Raw genomic sequence first — 24899 nt, 5'->3', positions numbered from 1 at the left:
CTTGATACTTTCTGGGGGCCACCCACCCAAATGGCACCTTCTTATCTTTGGGTAGTCTCTGCAAACATTGGGTAGTCTCTGCAAACAGCGCTTCTGACTGGAACCAGTTCCTTTGGGAGATGAGTGAAGACATTTTCTTCATGGCACGTCTTCCTGCCTTGGCAGCATTTTCCTGGGTTGGCTATCAGATTGTCACCGACTTTTATAACCCCCTGTGTCTTAGTTAGTGTTTCTGTTGCTGTGGAGAGACACCATGACCACAGCAACTCTTATAAATGAAGACATGTAATTGGGGCTGGCTTACAGTTCAGAGGATTAATCCATTATCATCACGGCAAGACACCCTGGCATGCAGACAGACATGGTGCTGGAGAAGGAGCTGAGAGTTCTACATCTGGATCCACAGGCAGCAAAAGGAAAAACTATAGAGGGCGTGGCTTGAATATATATGAGCCCTCAAAGCCCACCCCTTCCTCCAAGGCCACACCTACTCCAGTAAGGCCACACCCCAAGAGTGCCACTCCCTATGGCCCGAACATTCAAACACATGAGTCTTATGAGGGCCATACCTATTCAAACCACAACACCCTGGCCCCCAGAAATGTTAAATACAGTTTAGTCCTGCCATATCTGGTGCCCCCCAGGAGAGGGATGTGTAGATGGATTTTCTTTGGGCCACCAGCTCACAAAAAAGTGACACAGAGACTTATTATTCATTATGAAAGCTCAGCCTGTAGCTTAGGCTTGTCCCACTACCTCTTACAACTTAAACTAACCCATTTACATTAAACTACATTTTGCCTCATGGCTTTTTACCTCTCTTCCATCTTGTACCTCCTGTTTCCTCTCCGTGATCCCTGGCATCTCTCTTCCCCCTAGATTCCTCTCCTTTTCCCCTCTCTCTGCCTAGAAGTCCTGCCTAACCTCTTCTTGCCTAGCTATTGGCCATTCAGCTCTTTATCAAACCAATCAGAAGGTGCCTTGGCAGAGACACGTCTTCACAGTGTACAAAATGGTTGTCCCACAACAGGAACCGCCCTCTTGCTCCTACCCCGACAGCGCAATCACAGCTGTATAGTGCACTCTGCTCCTACCAAGTCAAATTCTGCCAAGGACTATGTGTGAGCTGTCTCAGCCTGGGGGCAAGGTGAGAGACAAGGGCCTCCTGGTCACTCCATCCCTTAACACCATGCACAGTTCTCTGGGAGGGTGGGGGAGATTGTGTAAGAAAGACAAAAAATGGGGAGGGTATGCTTTTTATACAGTAATAAAAACCAAGTTTTCAAAAATAGAAAAAAAATTAAGGTTTGTGGTGGTATTGTGTTCTCCAAAATATTGTGTACCCTAATAAACTTATCTGGGGTCAGAGAACAGAAAAGCCACTAGATACTTAGAATAGGCAGTGGTAGCACACTTTAATCCTAGCATTCCAGAGGCAGAAATCCATCCGTTCAAGGATACAGCCAAACACGGTGACTCACACCTTTAATCCCAGAAAGCGAGCCTTTAATCCCAGGGAGTGGTGGTAGAAAGCAGAAAGGTATATAAGGCGTGAGGACCAGAAACTAACAGCATTTAGCCTGGTTAAGCATTTGGCTAGTTAAGCTTTTAGGTTTTGAGCAGCACGGTTCAGCTGAGATCCATTTGGATGAGGACTCAGAAGCTTCCAGTCTGAGGAAACAGGATCAGCTGAGAAGTTGGCCACGTGAGATAGATGTGGCTTGTTCTGTCTCTCTGACCATCCAGTGTTCACCCCAATACCTGGCTCAGGTTTGATTTTATTAATAAAACTCTTTAAGCCGGGCGGTGGTGGCGCACGCCTTTAATCCCAGCACTCGGGAGGCAGAGCCAGGCGGATCTCTGTGAGTTCGAGGCCAGCCTGGGCTACCAAGTGAGTTCCAGGAAAGGCGCAAAGCTACACAGAGAAACCCTGTCTCGAAAAACCAAAAAAATAAAAAATAAAAAATAAAAAATAAATAAAATAAAATAAAACTCTTTAAGATTCCTGCTACAAAGGTTGTCACAGGGGCATGCAGTTATGCCTAGAGAGTAAGCTGTGCACAAATTATACCGGGGCTGGAACCTGTTCACCCAACCCAGTGCCCTGGAGAAAGGCAGCTGTGGCCAATGGAGAGGTAGCAGCCAGCCACGCTCAGGCCCAGAGATGGTCAGACTCCAGAAGCTTGACTCCAACCAGGAACAGCAGATGAGAGCACAGTTATGCTCCCTGGTGACCCTCGGTCAGTCAGAGCAGCATGAGTCAGGTCTGGCCTCACCAAAACTGTCGGTGGGGAGATGCATGGCAGCCCAGGATGAGACAGCAGAAGGACTTAGGAAGAATAACTGGACTGCGGAGGCCTCACATAGTGCCTCCCACCCACGCTATACTCAACACTGATCCTTTGAGAAAATGACAGGCCCTTGTTAACATTTTTCTTTGGGCAACCCTTAGCTGATTCCTGAGACCAACCTGTACTTGAAATGGTGGGTAATGGGCCTTCAGTGGTCCTGCCTACCCTTTGCAAAAGGTTTCATTTGGTAGATGGAAGGATGCTAACCTCTCCATGTTCGCAGACTTAGAAGAAGAGTATTTGAAAGCCACAGAAGCAGATCTAAAGGCCTGGGACTGGACAATCAGTTCACACTTGATGCAAAGACCAGGCACAGCTGTGAAAGTCTTGGGAACTTCATGACTGAGCAAGGCACAGATGACGCACAGGTTAATGAGAGAAAAAAATCCTCCAACATCTTGTGACTGTTAATGTTAAAATAAGATTTTGAACGAAGGTACCCTGTGTGGGTAGAAAACGATGCTCCTAGAACTCAGAGATTATTGAATGAAAATCCCAGTGCCAGGGACAAGCTACCCCTCAATGAGCTGTTGGTCAAGGAGGCCGCCAAAACATTATTGATATTGCTGTTTATGCCCAGCAGAACGAGATGGTAAGATCCTGTTGGTGAGGACAATGAACACTTTGGTTGCAGGACCCGGCAAAAGCAAGCTGGGACCGAGCTAGGCGCTTCCACCCTGCTGGCTAGCTTTACAAGACACTGTGCAGGCTGCTGGGAGAGAATCAACAGCAGCCGTCCTTCCCAACCGTGGGCCCTGAGTGCTGTACTCCCAATATGCCAGGCAAGTTGTGCCCACGGGTGCGACAGTGGCGTGACTCTTAGGAGTAACCAACCGCTTTCCAGTTGGAATTGAGGGCTGCTCCACAGGAAGAAACACCCCGTCACTCTCAATTTAGTCAAAAGCCCAGGGCTGGGGAGATCACAGACACTAACGAGGAAGCTACTGTGGTTGGTTTTGCTAAATGCCTATGAAACCGCCTTCTGAATATGTGTTTATGCCCCTGGACTGATGCTCTGTCAGCTTTGGTCAGGGAAGCTTCTTTTTGCAGTGGGTGGTGTTTACGATGGGACATCTGTAACATACCCTCAAAATCTCAAGGATCATCCAAGAGCGCGTAGAGAGAAAGAACGTGAAGATCCAGAGGAGCGGGGAGTGTTGTGAGATGCTGTCCTCTGGTGGTGTCCTCTTGAACTCCCAGCAACTGTGGTCCCCTTCCCCCATGAGAACACAAGATTGGGCACACTGGGTTTTCATCATGGAAGTGAGGAGGGGCTTGTGAGGTCCTGTACCCCTGCAAGGATTTATAAGGAGTTAAGGTTGCTGAGGGAGAGATGTTTTTGAGGGTTTTTTTCTTTTTCTTTTTTAGATAGGATCTTACCCCAACTGGGAATTGAACCTAGGGTTTTGTGCATGCTAGGTGTCAAGCTGGGCACTGCTGGGTATCAAGCTGGGCATGATGGTGCACACCTTTAATCCCAGCACTCCCCAGGCAGAGGCAGGCAAATCTCTGTTGAGTTTGAGGCCAGCCTGGTCTACATAGTGAGCTCCAGGTCAGCCAATGAAACAGAGTGAGACACTGTCTCAAATAAATAAACTAACAAACTGAAACTAAAACTTGGTATTCATGTATTTATTCCGCAGTCAAGTAAATCATAACTTAAAGTCATAGCATTATTACAGGAGACTTTCTGGTACAGCTGTCTAAAGAGCAACCCTGACAGGTGTTCTCTTTCCCATGATGGAACAAACAGATGACATTTCATAAGGAGCTGGGCGAGGCAAAGAACCCTTTGAAACCAACTGCCTGACAGACAGAGACAGAGTGCAATAATTTCTGTTAACATTTCCTGCAAGGTGGGAAAGCCCAGGAGGCTAATCAGACCTTCATTTCACATGCCCGACCTCTCTAGCTCGTCCTCCTCGGTCACACCTAAACCCAGACAGGCTTCTGTATTCCTGCTTAGACAGAGCCCTGAGCCCGGAGCACAGACTGCCATTAATGAGGCTCGAGCAACTTTCATCCAGAACCTCCAGGGAAATCAGGAGCACAAACACGGTTCAGTGTCATTTCCTCAAACAATGGTTTTAACTGTCAAATGAGTTTTGACATCTGACAGGCCATCTGCATTTCATAAACAACCAGAAGGCTTGTGTTCTTATCTTTTCCTTTGTGTGCAAAAATGTTAGTAGACCATTCAAGTGGGAAATAAAAACAACAAAAACAACACAGAGAGCTGAACTGAAAATTCAAAGGGTTTGTGCCACCAAGTACACCAGTCCTCCACTTATTCATTTGTTTTTGGGCTGCGCAGCCATGTAGAGGGCAATCAGGCAGTAGATGGTCCCTCCCACAGTCAGCGCCATGGTGGTCCGGTAAAGCATTTGGTCGGGAAGGCCTCGCTTCAGGTGGATGGGCACACCGTCAGCCTTCTGCAAAGCAAGGGTTGACAATGAGCTGGCTGGTGAGACAAGATTTCACAACAGACTGAAGAATGCACGCCCCCATGCGCTCCTCCATAAAGGCGATGGACAGCTTCTACAGCCTTTACGGTATTCCTCTGGCCAGAGCAGGGCCCTGGGGAGTTTTGAAGAGCAATGACAATCGGCAGCTGAAAAGCACAGGCACATTCTCTGAGCATGTCTGTGTTCAGTCTGGCCCTGGTCACGGGGCGCACAGTCGGAACACGGTCAGTTAGTAACGCTCCAGTCCATTTGTAACCAGCGGTCCTTCCTTCCATCGCCTGCTAAAGCTCTCGCTTGTGATCCAATTCTGGAGGACCTTTAATTCATGCTCTGTACAGACTCCCATAGCCTCTTAAATCTTACTCATCAGATTTAAAGGACTTACTCTGAGCAACATGAAAGTGGACCTGAACCTGAACATACTTTTGGTGGAAGCTGTGGTGGGGTCCGCCACTCCCTGGCACTCGAGCGTCAGGTGACTCGGTTCTTGTTATCTCTAAGTAGATTAATCATATTGAAGTGTCAACTCTGGCTTCTCTCTGTTGATGTCCTACCTAAGAGGGCTCCCCACTTCCACCAACAGCGCAGTGACCTCTATACCAAGCAAGCCAAACAGAAGAAAAATGCCTGCACTGAGCTGGCAAGATGGCCCAGCAGTTGTGAGCCCTTGCTGCTCTTGGGTCAGTTCCTACAACCACCCGTAACTCCAGCTCCAGGGGATTCCAGTGTCTTCTGGCCTCTGCACGCACATGACACACAGATACACACACACACACACACACACACACACACACACACCATACATAAGTAGGTACTGGCTGATTCAGTGTTCTCTCACGGTGATTATGAAGACCACGCTACATGAGAACCCGAAAACCTGTGCAAGTCACATGGCGATGAGGTCATCAACCACCCTGCCTCTATTATTGGCATCTACCCGTAAATAGGTTCTATGAGTTAATGGATCAAACGAAAACCAAGAGTTCTAGTTAAAGAAAAAGGAGACTGGGTAGACAACAACACTAACGTAAACTCAAGTTTCAGAAGCTCCCACCCCAACACACACATCTCCACATCCCAGCTCTCTGCTCCGGTCTTCACTCACCTGGAAGAATTTCTGCAGCTCCGGAACTCTGTTCTTCCCCGCATAGTCGTATGCTGTGGGACTGGAGGTCAGTTTAGTCGGTGTGGCAAAGATGATAGGCGGTGTTTCGGTGGAAACCAAGGGCTTTAACCCCTGCAGGCAAGCACAGGACAGCAGCTAGCCATGAGTACGTCCGGGCAGCCGAGCTATTTCCGGGGACAGGCTGTCTGGGACTAACTATATAAGGGAAGGAGCAGGGTCTCATCACATCACTTGCATTATGAGGCCTTTGGGTGGTTCTCAACCCTCAGAGAAAACACCCTATCTGCTTTCCCAAGCAAACTGTCAAGAACTCTACCCGTGAGATGGGAAGGACAAGAAAGGCCCAATGTGAGCTTCAAGAAGTACTGTGTCTACAAGGACCTTGACGTCCCCTCTTCTCATCTGTTGGACTAATGTACTAACCCAGAGAGCAAAGTCAGTAAAGTGCTGTGCTCGTATGAAGGTCTGAGCTCACTCTCCAGCTCCAGAGAACAATAAAAGCAGACTGCTGACTGTTTACAGCAGGGGTAAGAGGGCGCCAGTTGAGGAGGACAGCTTTCTTTTCAAAGTTAAGCAGTTATTCTAAAATGTACTGTGCGGGTTGGAGAGAGGGCTCAGCCATTAAAAGCATGCACTGCTCTTGCAGAGGACGCACCCAATGTGGGGGGGGGGCTTACAACCACCAGGGGACCTGACAGCTCTTGTATCACCCAAACACAGTTGTACATACCCCACAGAGACATACAGTTAGAAACAATAAAAATAAATCTTTTTGCTTGTTTTTGGGGACAAGGTGGCCTGAAATTTGCTGTGTAAACCAAGCTGTTCTCAAACCTTGCCTTATAGAGATCCACCTGCCTCTGCCTCCCAAGAGGTGGAACTAGAGCATGCACCACTATTCCTGAGTGCTGGGAGAAAAAGCTGCCTTTTGGTGGTGGTGTTTGGTTTTTCACAGGGCTTTGCCCTGGCTGTCCTGGAACTCTCCATATAAGACCAGGTTGGTCTCGGCCTCCCTGTGATTAAAGGCGTGTGCCACCAACTTTTTGTTTATTTTTTCAAAGAACCTAAGGGCGGGTTGAGAGGATGTAGCTCATATCAAAGCGCCTGCTTACTGTGTACAGTCCCGGCATGTTAAAACAAACAAACCAAAACCAAAGGGAACTCTCTCTCTCTCTCTCTTTTTTAATCTGAAGGAGGCACAAAGCTGCAAGGCAACATAGACAGTCCTCCCAAACAGCACTGCATACTGAAGCTGAAGAGTTTCGAGCCAGTAAAACGATCCCTTTACATTCTATCTAGGAAAACAAAGGTTCATGTTGGAAAGGAGCTTCAAGCCTCTACAGTCACTGGAGTTCTTACTTCCCAAAGAAATGTGTCTGTAACAGACAGGCTCTAAAGAGGAGACCTTTAAAACATCAATGCAGAGAGGGGAGGAAAAGGATGAATTACAAACACATATTTACATAAACATTCATGCTACCCCCACCAACCAGGCATTAATCCTAACCCTGACCAAACAAACGAAGGGACTGAAGGACAGTCAGTTGGTCTGTACAGGAAGGACTGAAGAAGGACAGTCAGTTGGTCTGTGCAGGAAGGACTGAAGGACAGTTGTTAGTTGGTCTGGTACAGGAAGGGACTGAAGAAGGACAGTTGTTAGTTGGTCTGGTACAGGAAGGGACTGAAGAAGGACAGTTGTTAGTTGGTTTGGTTCAAGAACGGCCTGTCTAGAATAATACATTCACTCATTCAACAGGCACGACCATTACTTACGCTACACCAGACATGCACAAGAATATCAGCTACCTCAACAGTCTGAAATCACTTCATATATTCATTATAAAACTTCAGAACACAGACTGTTAAAGTTGCCTCTTATCTCAGTGTCCTATTCCCTCCATTCTTATGAACTGTGCATTCTCCCCAATGAGGCTCGGCTGTTGTCACCATACCATCCATTAATAACGCATGGGTTGGCCCTCGGGTAAAAGAATGGGTATGACAGTGCTACACCTCCCTGTCATCACGATAATCACCAACAACGTTAAAGCAGTCGGCAGCCCTGGTGATTCCAGGCAGGGGCAGTTGGCAGTCCTGGGCTTCTGAAAACCGGCTAGACCAGGAGGTGGCTTTGTGTGCATGTACAGCTGTGCACCATGTGACTGGAAGCAGAGGAAAGCAGAAAAGGGCATGGGGTCCGCTGCACCTGGAGTTTCAGGCGCTGAGGACGAACCTGGGCCCCCTGAAAGATCAGCCAGCGCATCAGCTGCTCCGGATCTTGGAGTTACTGTCTCTCAGTCATGGGCTGCCGATCCTTTGGGCTTTCCCTTCAGAACCTTCTCAGCATCTGACCAATCATCTACCTCCAGCTCTCCCACTGGCCCAGGCCCTGGGTTTAACAGCCTCCTGACTGGACCTCCGCACTTGCTGTCTGAGTCTACTCTTCGGCTCTACCCTGCTCTATGGAGGGCACGGCCACTCTGGAGACTCAAGCTCCCCCAGACACCCAGCTTACAGAACTGAACCCCAAGTTTTTCTAACAGCTTTAGGGGTCTGCGCGGTGCACCCTTCTCTCCACTCCCCTGTCTCAGCCCCTTCCTTCTCCCCAACCCCTCCCATACCCCTCCCTGACTCTAAGCATATTTCTTTGCCTGGAATGGCCTTCAGGTTTCTCACCTTACATCACCCCTGGGAAACTTTTCCAAAGCATTTTTTTTTTTTTTTTTTTTTTGGTTTTTGTTTGTTCAAGTCAGGTTCATGTATCATGCATGAGCTGGCCCTTAACTCACTTGTAGCCCAGGCTGGCCCTGAACTCAAGTGATTGGGTTATAGCACCACACCCGGCTCTAATCGCCCTTTTAAAACCTGCACACCCCCTCCCAACCCTGCAAACAGCTAGCCCACTCTCATGCCTCGTTCTTCTCCACAGCACTTAACCACCAAGCATGCTACATCCCCCTTTATCTACGTCTCCCCCTCTGCAACAGAAGCCACATGAATGCAGGATTCTAGCATGTTTTGGTCACTGATCATAGTCCCAACTGATAGACAGCACCTTCCATACACACTTGCCAACATGTAACTGCACTAGGAAAGCCTACAGCTTCATCACAATGTAGACTCCTAACTGAAGTCTACCAACTGGCGCTCCGTGGCAGAGCCTGTACTCCTGCAAGGGGGACACACCTGAAAGATTCATTCAACCAAGGGAAACCAGGCGACTGACTGTACACAACCTACTCTAAAACTGTCTACACCATTTGAATTCTTCCTGTTTAATTGCTAAGAAGCGAGAAAGGAATGTGTCCCGGAGATGCGGCCACAAGAATGCTAAACAAGGGCTCAACCACTTCTCCTCCAGCCTCTAACTGCTCCAAGTTGTGTTGTGTTTGTTCAAGACAGGGTCTCTGAAGCTCAAGCTGGCCTGGAACCTACCTACTCCGTAGCCAAGGATGAGCTTGAACTCCTGACCCTCTGCTTCTACCTCTCGTGCTGGGATTACTCTGCTGTGCCAGGACACTGGGCTCCATTTTTACAGAAAGAAAGCAGGTTTATTAAGGACAGTGTGAGCAGTACTGGGTTTGGCGGTGCTGCCGTACTGCCTGTCCAGCTCAAAAAAAAAAAAAAAAAAAAAAAATCAGGATTTATTTTTAAATTATGCATACGGTATGTGTGAATAGAGGGAAGGGGGTTGGTACATCTGTGTATCTGTGAATGCAGGTGTCTGGAAGGCCCAGAAGACAGCATCGTATCCCTTGAAGTTGGAGCTACAGGCAGTTGTAAGCCAATGGACTTGGGTACTGACAGCCACACTAGGCCCTGAAAGAGCAGTGTGTGCTACTTAACGGAACAACCACTTCTCCAACCTCCAGCTGAACGGTTTAGAGACAAAGGAAACCTGATTTTCCTCCTAAAGCTGACAGGCTAAGCAGTTTCTTCTACCTTTTAGGTCTGAGGAGGGTAGAAACAGAAATTTATCTCTATTTAAAAAATGTTTTTTGGCCTGACAGTGATGGTGCACGCCTTTAGTCTCAGCACTGAGGAGGCAGAGGCGGATCTCTGTGAGTGCAAGGCCAGCCTGGTCTACAGAGTGAGTTCTAGGATAGGCTCCAAAGCTACACAAAGAAACCCTGTCTCAAAAAAAACCAAAAACCGCCGGGCGGTGGTGGCGCACGCCTTTAATCCCAGCACTCGGGAGGCAGAGCCAGGCGGATCTCTGTGAGTTCGAGGCCAGCCTGGACTACCAAGTGAGTTCCAGGAAAGGCGCAAAGCTACACAGAGAAACCCTGTCTCCAAAAAACAAAAAACAAAAAACAAAAAACAAAAAACAAAAAACAAAAAAAATATATGTTTTTAATGGGGGTCTGGAGAGAAGGCTCAGTTGTTAAGGACACTTGTTCTTGCTGAGGACCAGCATGAAGGCTCACAACCATCCTTCACTCCAGTTCCAGGGGATCCAGGGCCTTCTTCTGACTTCTGTGGACACCAGACATGCATATGATGTACATACATCCATGCAGATAAAACACTCCCACACATGAAATAAATAAAAGACAGTTTTCAGTTGTTAGAAACCTGTCCATCTGCTCCTCTGACTGGAGACTAGACTAAATCTTCAGTGGCTCAGATAATTTCTAACTGAAGCTGGACATCTTGACCAGGTCCCTTTGCCACCTTACACTCCAAATGCCTCAACTTCACTACCAACCCACTCGGGAGCTCCCAGTCTCTATGGAGAGCACCACCACCCTCCCATTCCCATGTCACCTTGGATACTCCTTCCTCATCACAGGATGCTACTTATCAATAAGAGGACATACTCTACCCCAACTTTCTGCATCCCATTGCCTACTAATTTCTTATAAAGTGTAGTTACTTTACCACAGGCCCTTCACAACTCACCTCCACAGCCAAACTTACTTTCTCAATAACCCTCCTCCGGCCCTCTCTTCACATATTTTTCCACACCTAGACTATCACACTAGTACCTTAACTAGAATTGCTGGGTCATAGAGTAAAATGATATTTCCCCTTTTAAGAAACTACCTATGCTAGCTAATTTTATGCCAAGTGCACACAAGCGAGAATCATCAGGGAAGTGGGACTCTCACGAAAATGCCCCCAGCAGATTGACCTGTGGGTGCCACTTCTGGGCTGGTGTCCCTCAGTGCTGTGAGAAAGCAGACTGAGCAAGCCATGAGGAACGAGTAACCTAGTAAGCAGTGCTCTCAACCTGCAGGCCACAACCCCTTACAGGGGTCACCTAAGACCATCTGAAAACACAGATATTTACATTACGATTCATAACAGTAGCAAAATTACAGTTAAAGTAGCAACGAAAATAATTTTACTGTTGGGGGTCAGCACAGCATGAGACACTGTATTGAAGGGTCACAGCGTCAGGAAGGTTGAGAAGCTCTGATCTATGGCTCTGCTTTAGTTCCTGCTCTGACTTCACTCAGTGATGGAGTATAACCGCAGAGTTTTCAGACAAAATAAACCCTTTCCTCCCCAAGTTGCTTTTGGTCATTTTTTTGTTTTGTTTTTTGTTCTTCTTTTTCAAGACAGGGTTTCTCTGTGTAGTTTTGGAGCCTGTCCTGGATCTCGCTCTGTAGACCAGGCTGGCCTCGAACTCAGAGATCCACCTGGCTTTGCCTCCCGAGTGCTGGGATTAAGGGCATGCGCCACCACCGCCCAGCCTTGGGTTTTTATCACAGCAATAAACACGATAACTAAAACACTGCCAAACTGCATTCCAAAGTGACCGCAGCATTTTAAATTCTCTCCAGCAATGCTTCTGGCTTCCCTGTATCTTCATTTCTACAAGCTGTTGTCTGTCTTTCTGCCTACAGGCATTCTGGGAGACATGAACTGGTACCTCACTGCAGTTCTGATTTGCGGTTCCCTAAGGACTAGTAATGTCAGGTACCTTTTCACATGCCTTAATTTATTTGTGGAATATATCACAAAAAAGAAAGACGGATGCTTTTTAATCAGCCACTATAAAATACTTCCCCAACAATTAGTTGCCATCAAGTTGACTTACAAATCTCTATTGTTATAGAAGTAGCATTTCCATATTTGGTTATTGAATGCATGCTACTTATTCAATTTACATAATACTGGATGGTACAAACATTTTCATTTTACAGTGCACTGTGTCCAAGAAAGGAAGACAAAAATACTAATTATCAGAATCAGAGCACCAAGTTGGGGGAGGGAGCTTGGGAGGGGGAGTCCGGCAAATGCTACAGCGATCCAAGTGAGGCAGGAAGGAAATTCTGTTCAACACAGCTTAGCTGGTGTTGGTTCAGACTTCTAGAGTCTGACCCCAAGCAGTTAATTTTTGACATATTTAAGCACAGAACAACTTTGGAAAAAAGTTTCCTCATGACAATGATCACAACAAAGCTTAAGGCATGACTACATCTTTGCAAAGTACATGTCTTTTGCAAAGTACCTATGACCTCTACCATAAGAATGGGTTCTACTGACTGATAGAGTTCTCAGGAAGGAAGGGTCTGGAATAAATCATAACAGATTCTTTTGCAAAGTACACGGGACCTCTTTCATAAGAATGGGTTCTACTGACTGAGAAATAATGCTCAGAAGCCTGGGATAAGCATAATAGCCTAGGGGATTCAGGTGAAGCCTGCCCCTACAGATAGCACAAGATCACCAGGTTATTAAATACACCCATTCCCAGCTTTCTGGGCAGAAAGGGGTATAAATCCCTTTCACTGAAGAGAAACGCCTGCCAGGTTAACGTTCCTGGTTTCCCTAGTGCTGTCTGTGGTCATGAGCCCCTACAGTCACTCCGAATCTATTAATTCATACAATGCCCACCCCAAACTGCTTCTTTCAACGTAGCCTAAGAAAACTTTAAGTGAGCTGGAGATGTAGCTCAGTGGAAAAGCACTTGTCTAGCATATATGAAGTCTTGGGTTCAATAACCAGAACTAGAAAATAGAAGCTTTAAGTAACTTAGAAATTCTAATACTAGGGTGAAATCTAACTCAAGGGATGCCAAAAATCCGAAAGTCCTGTCTATATCAAGAGCTCCTTTAGGTAATTCTTGCTCTGGATGTCAATTTTATTTCAATGTCACTTATCAATTTTTTACATTCTCCTTGAAGCACTAGGTTATGCTACAACTCCATTAGAGGCCTATCTACAGGACTAGAGAAATGGTGTGGCAGTTAAGAGCACTGGCTGCTCTTGGAGAGGACCCAAGTTCAATTCCCAGCACCCACGTACTTGCTCACAATCGCCTCTAACTCTGGTTCCAGAGGATTGGGAACCTCTTCTGGCTTCTGGAGGCCCCAGGCAATGACATGGAACACAGACTTACATGTAGACAAAACACCCACACACATGAAAAATAAAGTATTTTAAAAAGCGTATCTACAACCATCACGAGAGAAACTGACATATCTAGATGAAACACTCACACATGTAACACGAAGGATCCTCAAAAGTACGTTTAAAATCAGCCTTATACAGGAGAGAATATGCTGTGGGGTTTACAGGGGGTTCAAATAGGCAAAACTACACTGATAAACGCAAAATGGGAAGGCAGACAGAAATTTTTAATAGGGAGCAAGCATGTGAGACCTTTCTAAGGGTGATATAATTAATGATCTGCATACTAATAAAGAGTGGGTTACATGGTATCTGCATGCCAAAACTTCCCTAACCATAACATATGATCTATGCACTGAAAATGCACTATAGGAGATACAAAGAAAATAGAACTTCCCTACATCTTCTGCACAAGAAATCGGGCAACATACTGGCAATTCTCTCCTTACGACTCATTCCACTGGGTTTTAGTGACACCACACTAGCTCCCCTTCTAACCTGGACCGTTCTTTGAACGAATTCTCATTTCCCTTCACATTTCTGTTACAGAACGCTAGTCTCTCTCTTCCTTACGTACTTCCTGAATGAGCTCTCCATCAGCAAAGAGCCTACTACCAAGCACGGGCTGAAAACAGACAGGTCTATTAAACCTGGTCTATTAAACATATTCATAAACTCAGCTGCTGCCAAACACAACATATCATCAAAAGCTGAATATCTAAAACCTCTTAGGACTTCTTCTCCTCATCTTCCCTAAAAACAAATCCAGCCTTTCTTGACCTCCTTTATCCTGAAAGCATATCTAATCTTGGATTGAAATCATACTTAAACACGCTTCCCTTAAACAAGATGTAGTGTCCCACAGTGGGAGAAAAGAGGCAGTAATAACACACAGAGTGTCTTTTATAGCCCATACGGGTCACTAACTATTCTAGTCAAGGTTTTCCAAGCTTCGTGTTCCACCAAGCCTTGTGTTCCACCAAGCCTTCTCACTCACACTACTCTGAGCAATGATTCAGATTCAGCTTCTGGAGAATATATAGTATGTATCCCGCGCCATCTGCCAGAAAAAGCTGCTCTCTTGATACATACGGCATTTAACCCAAATTAATGCTGCCCTGAATCAGAAAGGGCTCACAGCAAAAACAGTCAAGGTCACAAAATTAAGGCTGCTAGATTTCAGTATTAACCCAATATGAACGGAGCTCTAAAATACATTTTTCACATCACTGAGGAAACACCACCGGTAGGTTCTAAGTAGAACCTGAATGTCAGTTCGCCCAATGGTCACCGTCTGCTACTTTATAATTAACGAAAGTGTAAACCTCGCTGCGTGTCATTTCCCAGGCTTTCCCTTGTATCTGAAGAAATTCGCCTTGTAAGCAAGCGTCTCAATCCCGCCCTCCCCCCCTTCCATTTGGTAGTTGGGAGAAGCTGCCTTCTGGGCTGTGAGAGGGGTAACGACGGGAAGTCACAAAGGCCACCTCAACAAGGGAGAGCCGAAACCCGAACTCAAGTAAGTCACATTCTGTGCACCACAGACTTCCACGGGAAATCCATCTTAAACAGGCAGCCACCCTAGGGGTCACCTTGACCCCCTCAGGGTATCCAGACCGAACTTCTGTGCCATGCACACCTTGCCTAGGGTGCATTGCACACAGAAACCTCGGCGATTGCTACAAGGCAGTGTGGCAAGGTACCAGGAAACACCAGGAAACCGAACCGATCGGCCGGCAGAAGCCTCTCCCGGCTCGGACCCCGCGACTGCCCGCCTCGGGCCGCCGTTTTCCCGCCAGAGGCGGCGCGGCATAACTCGTACCTGCGGACTATAGGCTTCCGAAGCCCAAGCTCCCGCCAACTTCTGCGTGAAGCCGCTAAACTTATAGTACATGTTGCCTGAGCCCGGCTTCACACAGCTGCTGCCTGTGCGACCGCCCTAGAGAAGGACCCCGCTTCCCCTTTGGCCCGCCCAAAGCTCGGCGCAGGGACCCTGATCCAGGATGTGGACTGTCCAGAGAGCGCCTGACTAAAAACATGCTCTCTTAAACCATGACAAAGGAACAAAACGCGTTCTCAAGACGGTGAAACGGAAATAGACTCTAAAACGACACGGAAAGAGGCCGTGTTGAGGCTTTTCGAAAACGCAGGCGTCTCTCTGCCGCTCATTTAGAGGCGGGCATTACCAAGACACCTTGATTAAATGCGCAAGTCTCCTGTGCACCAAGCCGGCAGCTGAGAGCGCCACAGTCGGACAGGACGGATTCTGGGGCGGGGCCTGGTATTGGGGCGGGGCCTGGTATTGGGGCGGGGTCTGCATTGGGGCGGAGTCTGGATCCTGGGTCCAGGTCCCGCTCCAATTGAGGGCTATTTAGTATCTGCTGGAGGGTCTTTAGTACAGAGGGCTGTTAGGAATTTCACCTCAATTAATATAAGGACCGCCTTTTGGAGCCGGCCATGAGTGCCACGCCTGTAAGCGAAATCCTGTCTCAAATGCCAAGAAAGTGACAGGAAAGAGGCGAGAGGGAAAGGGAGAGAAGAGAGAGGGGAGGGAGAGAAAGAAAGAGAGAGGGAGGAGGAAGAGGAGAGGGGAGGGGAGCGACTTACAGCTCTGTGCAGAGGGTATACACTTAGCCTAAACTTAAGGCACCCATATGTGCATTTCGCACCTTCTGAGAGTGAGACTTGACTGTCATCTGCATTGATGGGGATTGGTTGCTCATCTCTTTCCTGGCCTCTGTTCTTGGAGATAAACACCTGCAGGGGAGGTAACTGAAAAGACTTGTGAAATCTGAGCGTCTGCTCGAAAGATGTGCAGTTACAGTCTTCTGGTGATAGTAGTACTCAGTGCAACTGGAGCTCCCGCTGTGTGTCAAAAACTTTATAAAAGCAGTGTGCTGGTTTCTCACTCTCCAGGGATGGAGCAAGCTTTTAGTTTTATCATCTAACCAGAAGTCTTCACACGCACAGAGTAAGTTTATGTATACTACATTTTAAATGTAAGTTGGCTAATGGATAGATAATGCCAAGCTTGACATAGAATTTTTCATAAATGTGTTGGATCACCACAATGAACATATGAAGCAGATATTGTGACCATCTCTATTTTTACAGCACAGGGGGAAAGGCCTATAAAAGGGAAGCAACTTTCTGAGGTCAGCAAATAGTGGCAGAGTTAGTCATCAGGCTCCAGATTCTGTACTTTAAGGCACTGTATTACAGATAACTAGATATAAGTCCATTCTATGAAGAAAAGGATCAAGGTTCAGCACTCTAGAGCTAGGCTATACACTGGGTATAATCCTGTTTTTGTATTCTGCACTTCTAATACCATGGACAGCAAAGATTCCAGCAGCTTCTAATGACAAGCCAATCCAAAGTTACTGCCTTTACAAAGCCATGGTATAATGTTTAAAAAAAAAAAAATTGCAGCTGGGTGGTGGTGGCGCACACCTTTAATCCCAGCACTCGGGAGGCAGAGGCGAGTGGATCTCTGTGAGTTCTGAGGCCAGCCTGGTCTACAGAGTGAGTTCCAGGAAAGGCGCAAAGCTACACAGAGAAACCCTGTCTCGAAAAACCAAAAAAAAAAAAAAAAAAAGAGAAGAAGAATTGCAATTTCAGTTTGAGTTCCAGTTTCTCCACAGCTGAGTAATGATTTGAGCCTAGTCATGACTCTTTTCTGGAACCTCATTTGCCTCCTCAATGAAGGAGTAGCCATCATTACTCTGTTTTCCTCACTCACGGTCTGAGACTCAACCATTCAGGAAATCATAAAGCTTATGCTCAGCGCATGACCTAGCCTGTTGGTCCTTCCACCTTTCCACAGTACTTGGTTGTAGATAAGAAGCTTAATTATCATAGTTACTTAACATGGCTACTTCTTGGTTACTCTCATTCACTGGCTCTCAACCTTCCTGATGCTGCGATCTTTTAATACAGTTCCTCATGTTGTGTTGACCATAAAATGATTTCGTTGCTACTTCATAACTGTAATTTTGCCTCTGTTATGAATCATAATGTAAATATCAGATATGCAGGATATCCAATATGCGACTCCAGGGGCCGCAACTCACAGGTTGAGAACCACGGCTCTAATTTTAAATTAAACAAATGCCGGAATTCTTTATCCTAAGGAAAAACAATAAGCTTGTTAGCAGTATTGCATGGAAGGAAAGGTTTTTCCCAGATTTATATGGAAAAAGAAAATTGAATGGTTTGGGACAGCCCTCCCCGCCCCTCCTATTTCTGGACATATTTTGGAGGAAGTGGGAAAGAATGTCCCTCAACTTCTAACAGCATTAAGGTGTAGCAGCTTCTTGAAATATAAAGGTGCCTGTCAACACTGGTTATTTTCTTGAAGTCCCTGCCTTCTGATTTTAGATCCTGCAAGACATAATTTAAGAATCCTGAAAATGTTACAACAGCCGGGCTGTTCAGTGGGAGATAAAATGTCAGTAGCAGAGTGTGGGTTGGGATGTCACATGGAGTGGCTGATCATGGGAAGATTTTTTTCCCCTCATTTCCCAAATAAAATGCAGCACACCCTGACAGTACCAAAGCACACTTTCCTCATCTACATTTGCACATCCCACCCAACCATCAGACATCTTCATTTTTTTTATCATGATGCCTTCAGCATGCCCCTCCCCCAGATCTTATTCTGAGGGGCAGTGACCAGGATCAGAGGGTACAGAAGCTTGCTAACTGCTCAGTAAGTGCAAACACAGGTTGGAAGGATGGCTGGCAAATTAGCAAGAAGCTCTGTTTCTCCATTTGTGAGGGCTGTGTGCTAATGGCCCCTGGCAGGCTGCTCTGGGAAAGCATTTAGGCCCTGGGTGGGTAGCCGAGATAAATTTTAAATTGAGTCATACTCAACATAAATAGGAACTGCCTGGTGAAATAATTCTTCATTGTTAATTATCTAATTTTCCTAGAATTAGCTTTTTTTTTTTTTTTTTTTTGATTGACACTTGGTAGGTAAGGCAGAGCTGAAACACGTGAGTCTCCTAACAGGTGAGGTGATCGGGACCCGTCTTTTGGATTCTTCCACTTTTGTTTCCAAAGGACTCATATATTACCTGTTTTTGTGTCACCTGTTAGAAGTAGAAATACAAGGGGTTTTTTTTGGTAAGCATTTGTGTGAGGGATATTTACATGAAGAAGTGACGTCCAGGGCAGAGTCCCAGACTCCCCACCTTTCCTTGCTCTATTGCTTATTTTGTTGCCAAATATGTGGATTGAATCCCTTCCTGTCCTGGGAACGGACACGTGTGCAGGTGGGTTGTGGCCATTCTGAGTTTGTGTCCCTGATGGGGAAGGGGGTAATCCAGGAGTGGCGTCACAGTGACGTGATACTTTTCTAACTGTGGCTCTTGTCTACCATCCCAGGCAATAAGTAAGTAAGCAGGAAGGGGAGGTAGAGGTAGATATTTTTCCAATATCTGATATTTCAAACTGCTGTTGATCATCCTCAAGAAAACCACCTCTGGCAAAGCTTTGGAACACCAAACCGAGAGCTAAACTCACTTTATGATACTTAACGGTGACATGCTGTGCAATTATCTGGTAATTTTCATGTGGAAGAAAGCTCAGCTGTCACCTCTTATTCCTGTGTGTGTGTGTGTGTGTGTGTGTGTGTGTGTTAAATAAACCCCTTAACTGGTGTGGGATTTTTGTCTTCAAAACCTAAAGTCTAGGATTATATTGGTATTTAAAAACAGCCCTTCCCCTTCATGGAAGTCTGGCATTTTCGTGGCAGGGAGTCGAGGGTCTGAATGGCACATTTCTAGCCCAAAGGATAGGGAAATGACAGTTGGGGCCGTACTTCCTAGGACAGCTTTATTGCAGTTTGGGATGAACGTATCAACATGAACCCCCTGCCCTGCCCTTCTCAGTGTTGAATGTCAATATGGCGCACGAAGCTGCCTCGGGTTGGCCTGACTGCCTGCCTTCCTTACAAGCAAGTCAAAAAGCGCATCCAGGGAGATTATGGATTTAACTCAAGTTTGACACATCACATTTCATTTCACTGGTAAAGAAAGGCTGAGGTATGACTCATAATTTATTTTAAATCATTTTAAATACACTTAATTATGCACAGAAGAAAAAGTTGAGCTCCAGAACAAGATTCATGCTCCTTTACATTAGATCATCTATTAAAATACAGCATGTACAGTGCTCTGTCCACAGAGAGGAAAGGAAACAGTGGCCTTACCTAGTTTGGAGGTGACAGAGGGGCGCTCCTAATCCCTGGTTATCCTTGCTCTCTGTATCACACATGTCTCAGGATTGAAGTCTTTTACAATGTGCATATATTACCTTCATGTAAGTGCACATATACACACACAATAACAGAAATTCCCTAAGAGGTAACCTGCTGTGGTGGCATACACTTTTTGTTTTGTTTCGTTTTTGTTTGTTTGTTTTTCGAGACAAGAGTTTCTCTGTGTAGCTTTGCGCCTGTCCTGGATCTCACTCTGTAGCCCAGGCTGGCCTCGAACTCACAGAGATCTGCCTGCCTCTGCCTCCCAGTGCTGGGATTAAAGGCGTGTGCCACCACCGCCATACACTTTTAACAGTAGCATCTGGAAACAGGCAGTGGCATCCCCTGTGAGTTTCAGGCTAGCTTGATCTACATAACGAATTCTAGACCAGCCAGGGCCACACAGTGAGAGTCTGTCAGAAAAAAAAAAAAAAAAATCCTCAAAAGGCATAAAAATCAGAATTTAGAAAATATTTCTGGCCGGGCGGTGGTGGCGCACGCCTTTAATCCCAGCACTCGGGAGGCAGAGCCAGGCGGATCTCTGTGAGTTCGAGGCCAGCCTAGGCTACTGAGTGAGTCCCAGGAAAGGCGCAAAGCTACACAGAGAAACCCTGTCTCGAAAAACCAAAAAAAAAAAAGAAAATATTTCTGTTGGATCTACACCCCAAACTAATAGTTAATTCAAGGTATTCTTTACTCACCCTGAGTGGAGGTGAGGAGCCATTGAGAGACAGTTTCCAAGTGTTAAAACCACATGGAAAGTGGCTCAAAGGCCATTCTGCCATTCTGCCCTCTAGAGCTAACACAATATAGTGCTGCTTTTTCTATTTTTATAGATTGTTGGAATAAATGAATGAGTGAGTGAGTGAGTGAGTGAGTGGACCAACAAACCAGAATGAAGAAATGAACTAACACTACCTCCACACATCACAGGAGAACGAACAACCTCAGCAGTTACTTCCCCGAGTGTGCCCACAGCCGTGTATACTGACCGTTGAGAGGAAAGGAAAGGAAGAATCAGACACACAAAATTAGGCAAAGTGGCATATACCTGTAATCCCAGCACTTAGGAGGTAGACACAAGAGGATCAGGAGTTCAAGACCAGCCTTAGCTACATATCGAATTTGAGACCAGCCTGGACCACAGACATCCTGTGTCAAAGCCAACCACAAAACAAAAACACAAAAGAAAACTACCTGAGCTTGAGCTGAAATTCAGTGGTAGAGGAGGCCCTGGGTTCCACCCATGGCATCATCAAATCCTAAATATTCAGCTTACTCCTAGATCTCATTTGGATGATTGACAGGCCATTTTCTTCTGAGGCCATTCTTGGGAGAACTCGCCTGAATCTATCTTGTATGAAAACACGGAGTGCTCTAAACCACTGCCAGTCTGTATATTCTGATTGTAGTAGATTCTGAATCCACCAGGTTTGTGCCTTGTAACTAGTTCATTAGCCTCTCTTGACCACAGAATAAAAATTCCAATTTAATATGAATTAATAGAATTAAATATGACAGTATGGGCTGGAAAGCTTAAAGAAAATATATAAAGACAAAAATCCCTGGGGACCTAGCTCAGTCGGTAAAGTGCTCACTATTGTGATTATGTCACTACCAATCCACGGAGTCTATTTAATGAGCAATGGAATTTATTTGGGGGTTAACTCACAAGGCAGAATAAAGGAATTTGTCTCAGGATCTTGGAAGGGTGAGGCACACGGTCCAATGCTGTTCTCCGGTGAGCTCTACCCTGGTCTGTTCCAGCAACAAAACCCACGAGATATTGAAGACAGAGCTCCCATGTGAATCCCAGGTCTTAAGGGTCCCCCAGGGGCCATGCCCCAGGGGCAGGTACCTCAAGGTCACAGGCAGGTGGAACAGCTACCTGCTACCTCATAGGAGCGGTGCTGGACATGGCTCAAACAGCTGCCACTACAGCTCACCATACAAGTCTAGGTGCCTGAGTTTGACCCTCAGAACCTACACAAAAAAGCCTAGTTGTAGCTGGGAGGCAGAGACAAACAGGTCTCTGAGGCTCACTGGAGGGCTAGCTTAGCCTACTGGGTGTGAGATTCAGTGAGAAACTACATCTTAAAAGATGAAGGGCATGGTGACCAAGCAATGACATCCTAGTGTTAGCCTCTGGCCTGCCCCGATTTGCACATGTGCACACGGGCAAGTTCAAGTTCACATACACACACACACATACACACACACACACTACACACACACACATACACATACACACACACACTACACACATACACATACACATACACACTACACACACACTACACACATACACACACACTACACATACACATACACACACACACTACACACATACACATACATTACACATACACATACACACTACACACACACACTACACACATACACACACACCACACACACATACATTACACACATACATTACACACATACATGATACACACACTACACACACACACCACACACATACACACACACACAGAGCAGGGGTCAAGTCTATATGGGAAATAATGTCATAAAAAAAAAAAACAGCAAAATTTGATCTGTAGTCATTTTTTTTTTTTTTCCGAGACAGAGTTTATTCTGCATAGTTTTGGTGCCTGTCCTGATCTCACTCTGTAGACCAGGCTGGCCTCTGCCTCCTGAATGCTGGGACTAAAGGCGTGCACCACCATGCCTGGGTGATAATTTTGACTTTTAAAAGTGTTTTTAACATGTATTTGTTTGAGGAGGGGCCAAAGGGCATGCGTCAGAGGGCAAAGTGGGGTAGTCAGCTCTCTCCCGCCGTGTTGGTGCCGGGGCTCCAACTCAGGTTTGGTGACAAGCGCCTTTACCCACCGAACCATCTCATCAGGTCATTTCAGATGCCAAATTCATCGTTTTGCTTGTCCCTCTTGTAGCTCAGAGTGGAAAGTCGGCGTGTTGTTGTTGTCTGGGGCTTGGGGTATTAGAGATTGAACTTGGGTTCTGCCAGGGAGCTGGCTTTCCAATCACCGCAACTTCCTTTTCATTTTCTGCTGCACAGAAACCCAAAGGAACAACGCTAAAGCAACCATTTAAAGAGGGTGGCGGGAAGAAAGGCTGTACCTGGCCGACTTGGATTTGAGCAGCAGCTCAGTTACCTTGAGCAGCTCACGGCTGTCCCTGATCAGGTGTCCCAGGTGAATCCCAGGGTCAGCCGAGTATCAGTAGGTACGGAAGGCTGTATAGTGCACCCTGGCTTAGTACGCCGAGTGCTTCCAAGATGGTGGACCTAGGGAGGAGCGGGTGGGGCTCGAGTCTGGTAAAGAAAGTCTACGGACAGCCTGGGAGGAAGTTGCAGATCTGCAGAAAGTGACTAATGGAAAGCAAGTCTTCCCTTTAGGCAACTAGAGGACACGGGACATTCCCAAAAGCACGACTGAGAAACAACTTGGAAGGCTCCGATAAGGGATGCTGGCCCTGGGACTGCAGCGCACCCTGCTCCCACTCCCGCCCCCAGCCACACCCAGACCCTGACTCCTTATCAATATTTTTCCCAGGAGAACAATCTGCTAAATCAATTCCAAACAAGCCCACACCATCCAGCCAAAGACACGGGCCAGAGCTCAGCTTTCTCACCACTGGGGCGCTGAACAAAGACATGACTATAGTCACTTCATTATGTGATCGTCACCTGTCTTCCAGCCCCAAACTTCGACCCCACCCTGTCTTCACGCCCCTTCCTTCTCTGTCCCAGGAGTTCACAGATGGATGCAGGTGAAGAACCACATCTATTTTCATGTAAGTCACAGGAAAGGTAGACATCACCCCCAAGGTGTTTGCGCTTCTCCCCGAGCAGAAGCAAGCGTTCTGTGAACACACACAGCGTCGTTTCAGCACAGATGTCAGGAACAGGAGCCTGTAAATCTGCCCAGGCAGTTCTGTTCTTGAATCATTAAGAACAACCGGGTGGGCGGAACAAGTACATGAAATTGCTGTGTGCACTCATGTTTTGTTTATGGAGCAATCATTTCTAGACGTGTTTTCTTTCTTTCTTTTTTTTAATGAAGAATCCTTTCTATGTTTTCCTGGTAACACCCCACATTCTTTCCTTCCTGCCCCCAGTTCTCCCATAACCACTAAAAAAAAAAAAAAGAGCGTATCACAGAAATCTCCCCATATTTAAAGAATAGGTTACATCGTCTCTCTAAACCAATTGCATTTATTCAGTCAAAATAAATGATTTAGTAACATGAATGATACAAGTTAACAATTGAACATTGTGTAGCGTGTAGAGAGCTGTAACAACTGTGCCAAGTCATAAAAATCACTTTAATCTTTCACCATTATGCCCCAGACCTTGCTAACTATCAGCGGGGGGTGGAGGGGGGTGTTAAATGGCAGTTGGTGTCTTGGCCATAGGACTCTTCACTATTGAGCCTTGGGTTCTTTATAACACAGCATGGAGAGTTTCGTGGGCTTGCGTATGGACCTTGGACATAGTAAGCACTCAGTAGACTGTAGCTGTTGGTGTCATTAACAGTAGCAATGACTGGGCAGATGGCTGAAGGAGGTTTTGTGTGTGTGTGCGTGTGCGTGTGCGTGCGTGCGTGTGTGTGTGTGTGTGTGTGTGTGTGTGTGTGCCAAATCCTATTACTTCTCTTCTCTGATCTACCTCAACCTTGCCATTTTGCAGGCACCCACAAACGGTCGCTCTTAGCGGCACTGTGGTGTGGTAAATTGACCGCGGTTAGTGCCCCAGGTTTCCTGGTCCAGCAGCTCCCATCCTTCTCTTGACAAGCTCAAGCTCAGCTGCTGCTTCCTCCCTCCATCCCAGAAGGGGTGTGTGAAGCTCTGCTGTTTACTGTCTGGGCGGGTCTCACTTCATTTGTTTTCTCTCCTATTGTTTGGGTATTTTGTTTTATTTTGTTTTGTTTTTTTCCTTGTCTTCTCAGCACTGTTCTGTCTGGCTCTGGCCCCAGCCGTTTACTCCACGACACATCCCAGCTAAGTCCCCTGTGTTTGGCATACACTTGCAGTTGGAGCAGAGTGGTATCAGGTGCAGAGAGAGAGGAGAAGCGGGGGGGGGGGGGGGGGGGGGGGGGGGGGGGATATTAAAATTTCTCTCAGGAAAATAAGCTTGGTTAAAAAAATTTTTTCCATGGTGCAGACCTAATAACTTTATTTCCATAATAATTTCTCCTCTGCCCGCTCTAATTGCCAAGGCTTCTTTCCAAACAATGGAGTGCAACATTACTGCTTTTCTCTTGGCTGGCGAGGCTTCACCCACAGGTGGCACTTCCTCGCCCCCTCCGACACACATAGGTACCGAGGGAAGTCTCCTATGCAAGATTGGAACT

At 46.4% G+C, this 24899-nt stretch overlaps 1 protein-coding gene across 1 annotated transcript; it reads right to left on the bottom strand.

The window, feature by feature from the left end:
- Nucleotides 1-3968: 3968 nt before the first annotated feature.
- On the bottom strand, nucleotides 3969-15252 carry LOC131897584 (cytochrome c oxidase subunit 7A-related protein, mitochondrial). The gene is made up of 3 exons (XM_059248520.1): nucleotides 15124-15252; nucleotides 5922-6053; nucleotides 3969-4783 (listed from the first exon to the last, which is right to left on the bottom strand). The coding sequence occupies exons 1-3, from the start codon at nucleotides 15193-15195 to the stop codon at nucleotides 4643-4645; spliced, it is 345 nt and encodes a 114-aa protein (XP_059104503.1). The 5' UTR covers nucleotides 15196-15252; the 3' UTR covers nucleotides 3969-4642.
- Between the last annotated feature and the right edge of the window lie 9647 nt (nucleotides 15253-24899).

This window comes from Peromyscus eremicus, chromosome 22, assembly GCF_949786415.1.
Source record: "Peromyscus eremicus chromosome 22, PerEre_H2_v1, whole genome shotgun sequence".
Classification (NCBI taxonomy): domain Eukaryota; kingdom Metazoa; phylum Chordata; class Mammalia; order Rodentia; family Cricetidae; genus Peromyscus; species Peromyscus eremicus.
The sequence above is the reverse complement of the archived record's forward strand: the minus strand, read 5'-3'. Positions and strand labels throughout refer to the sequence as shown.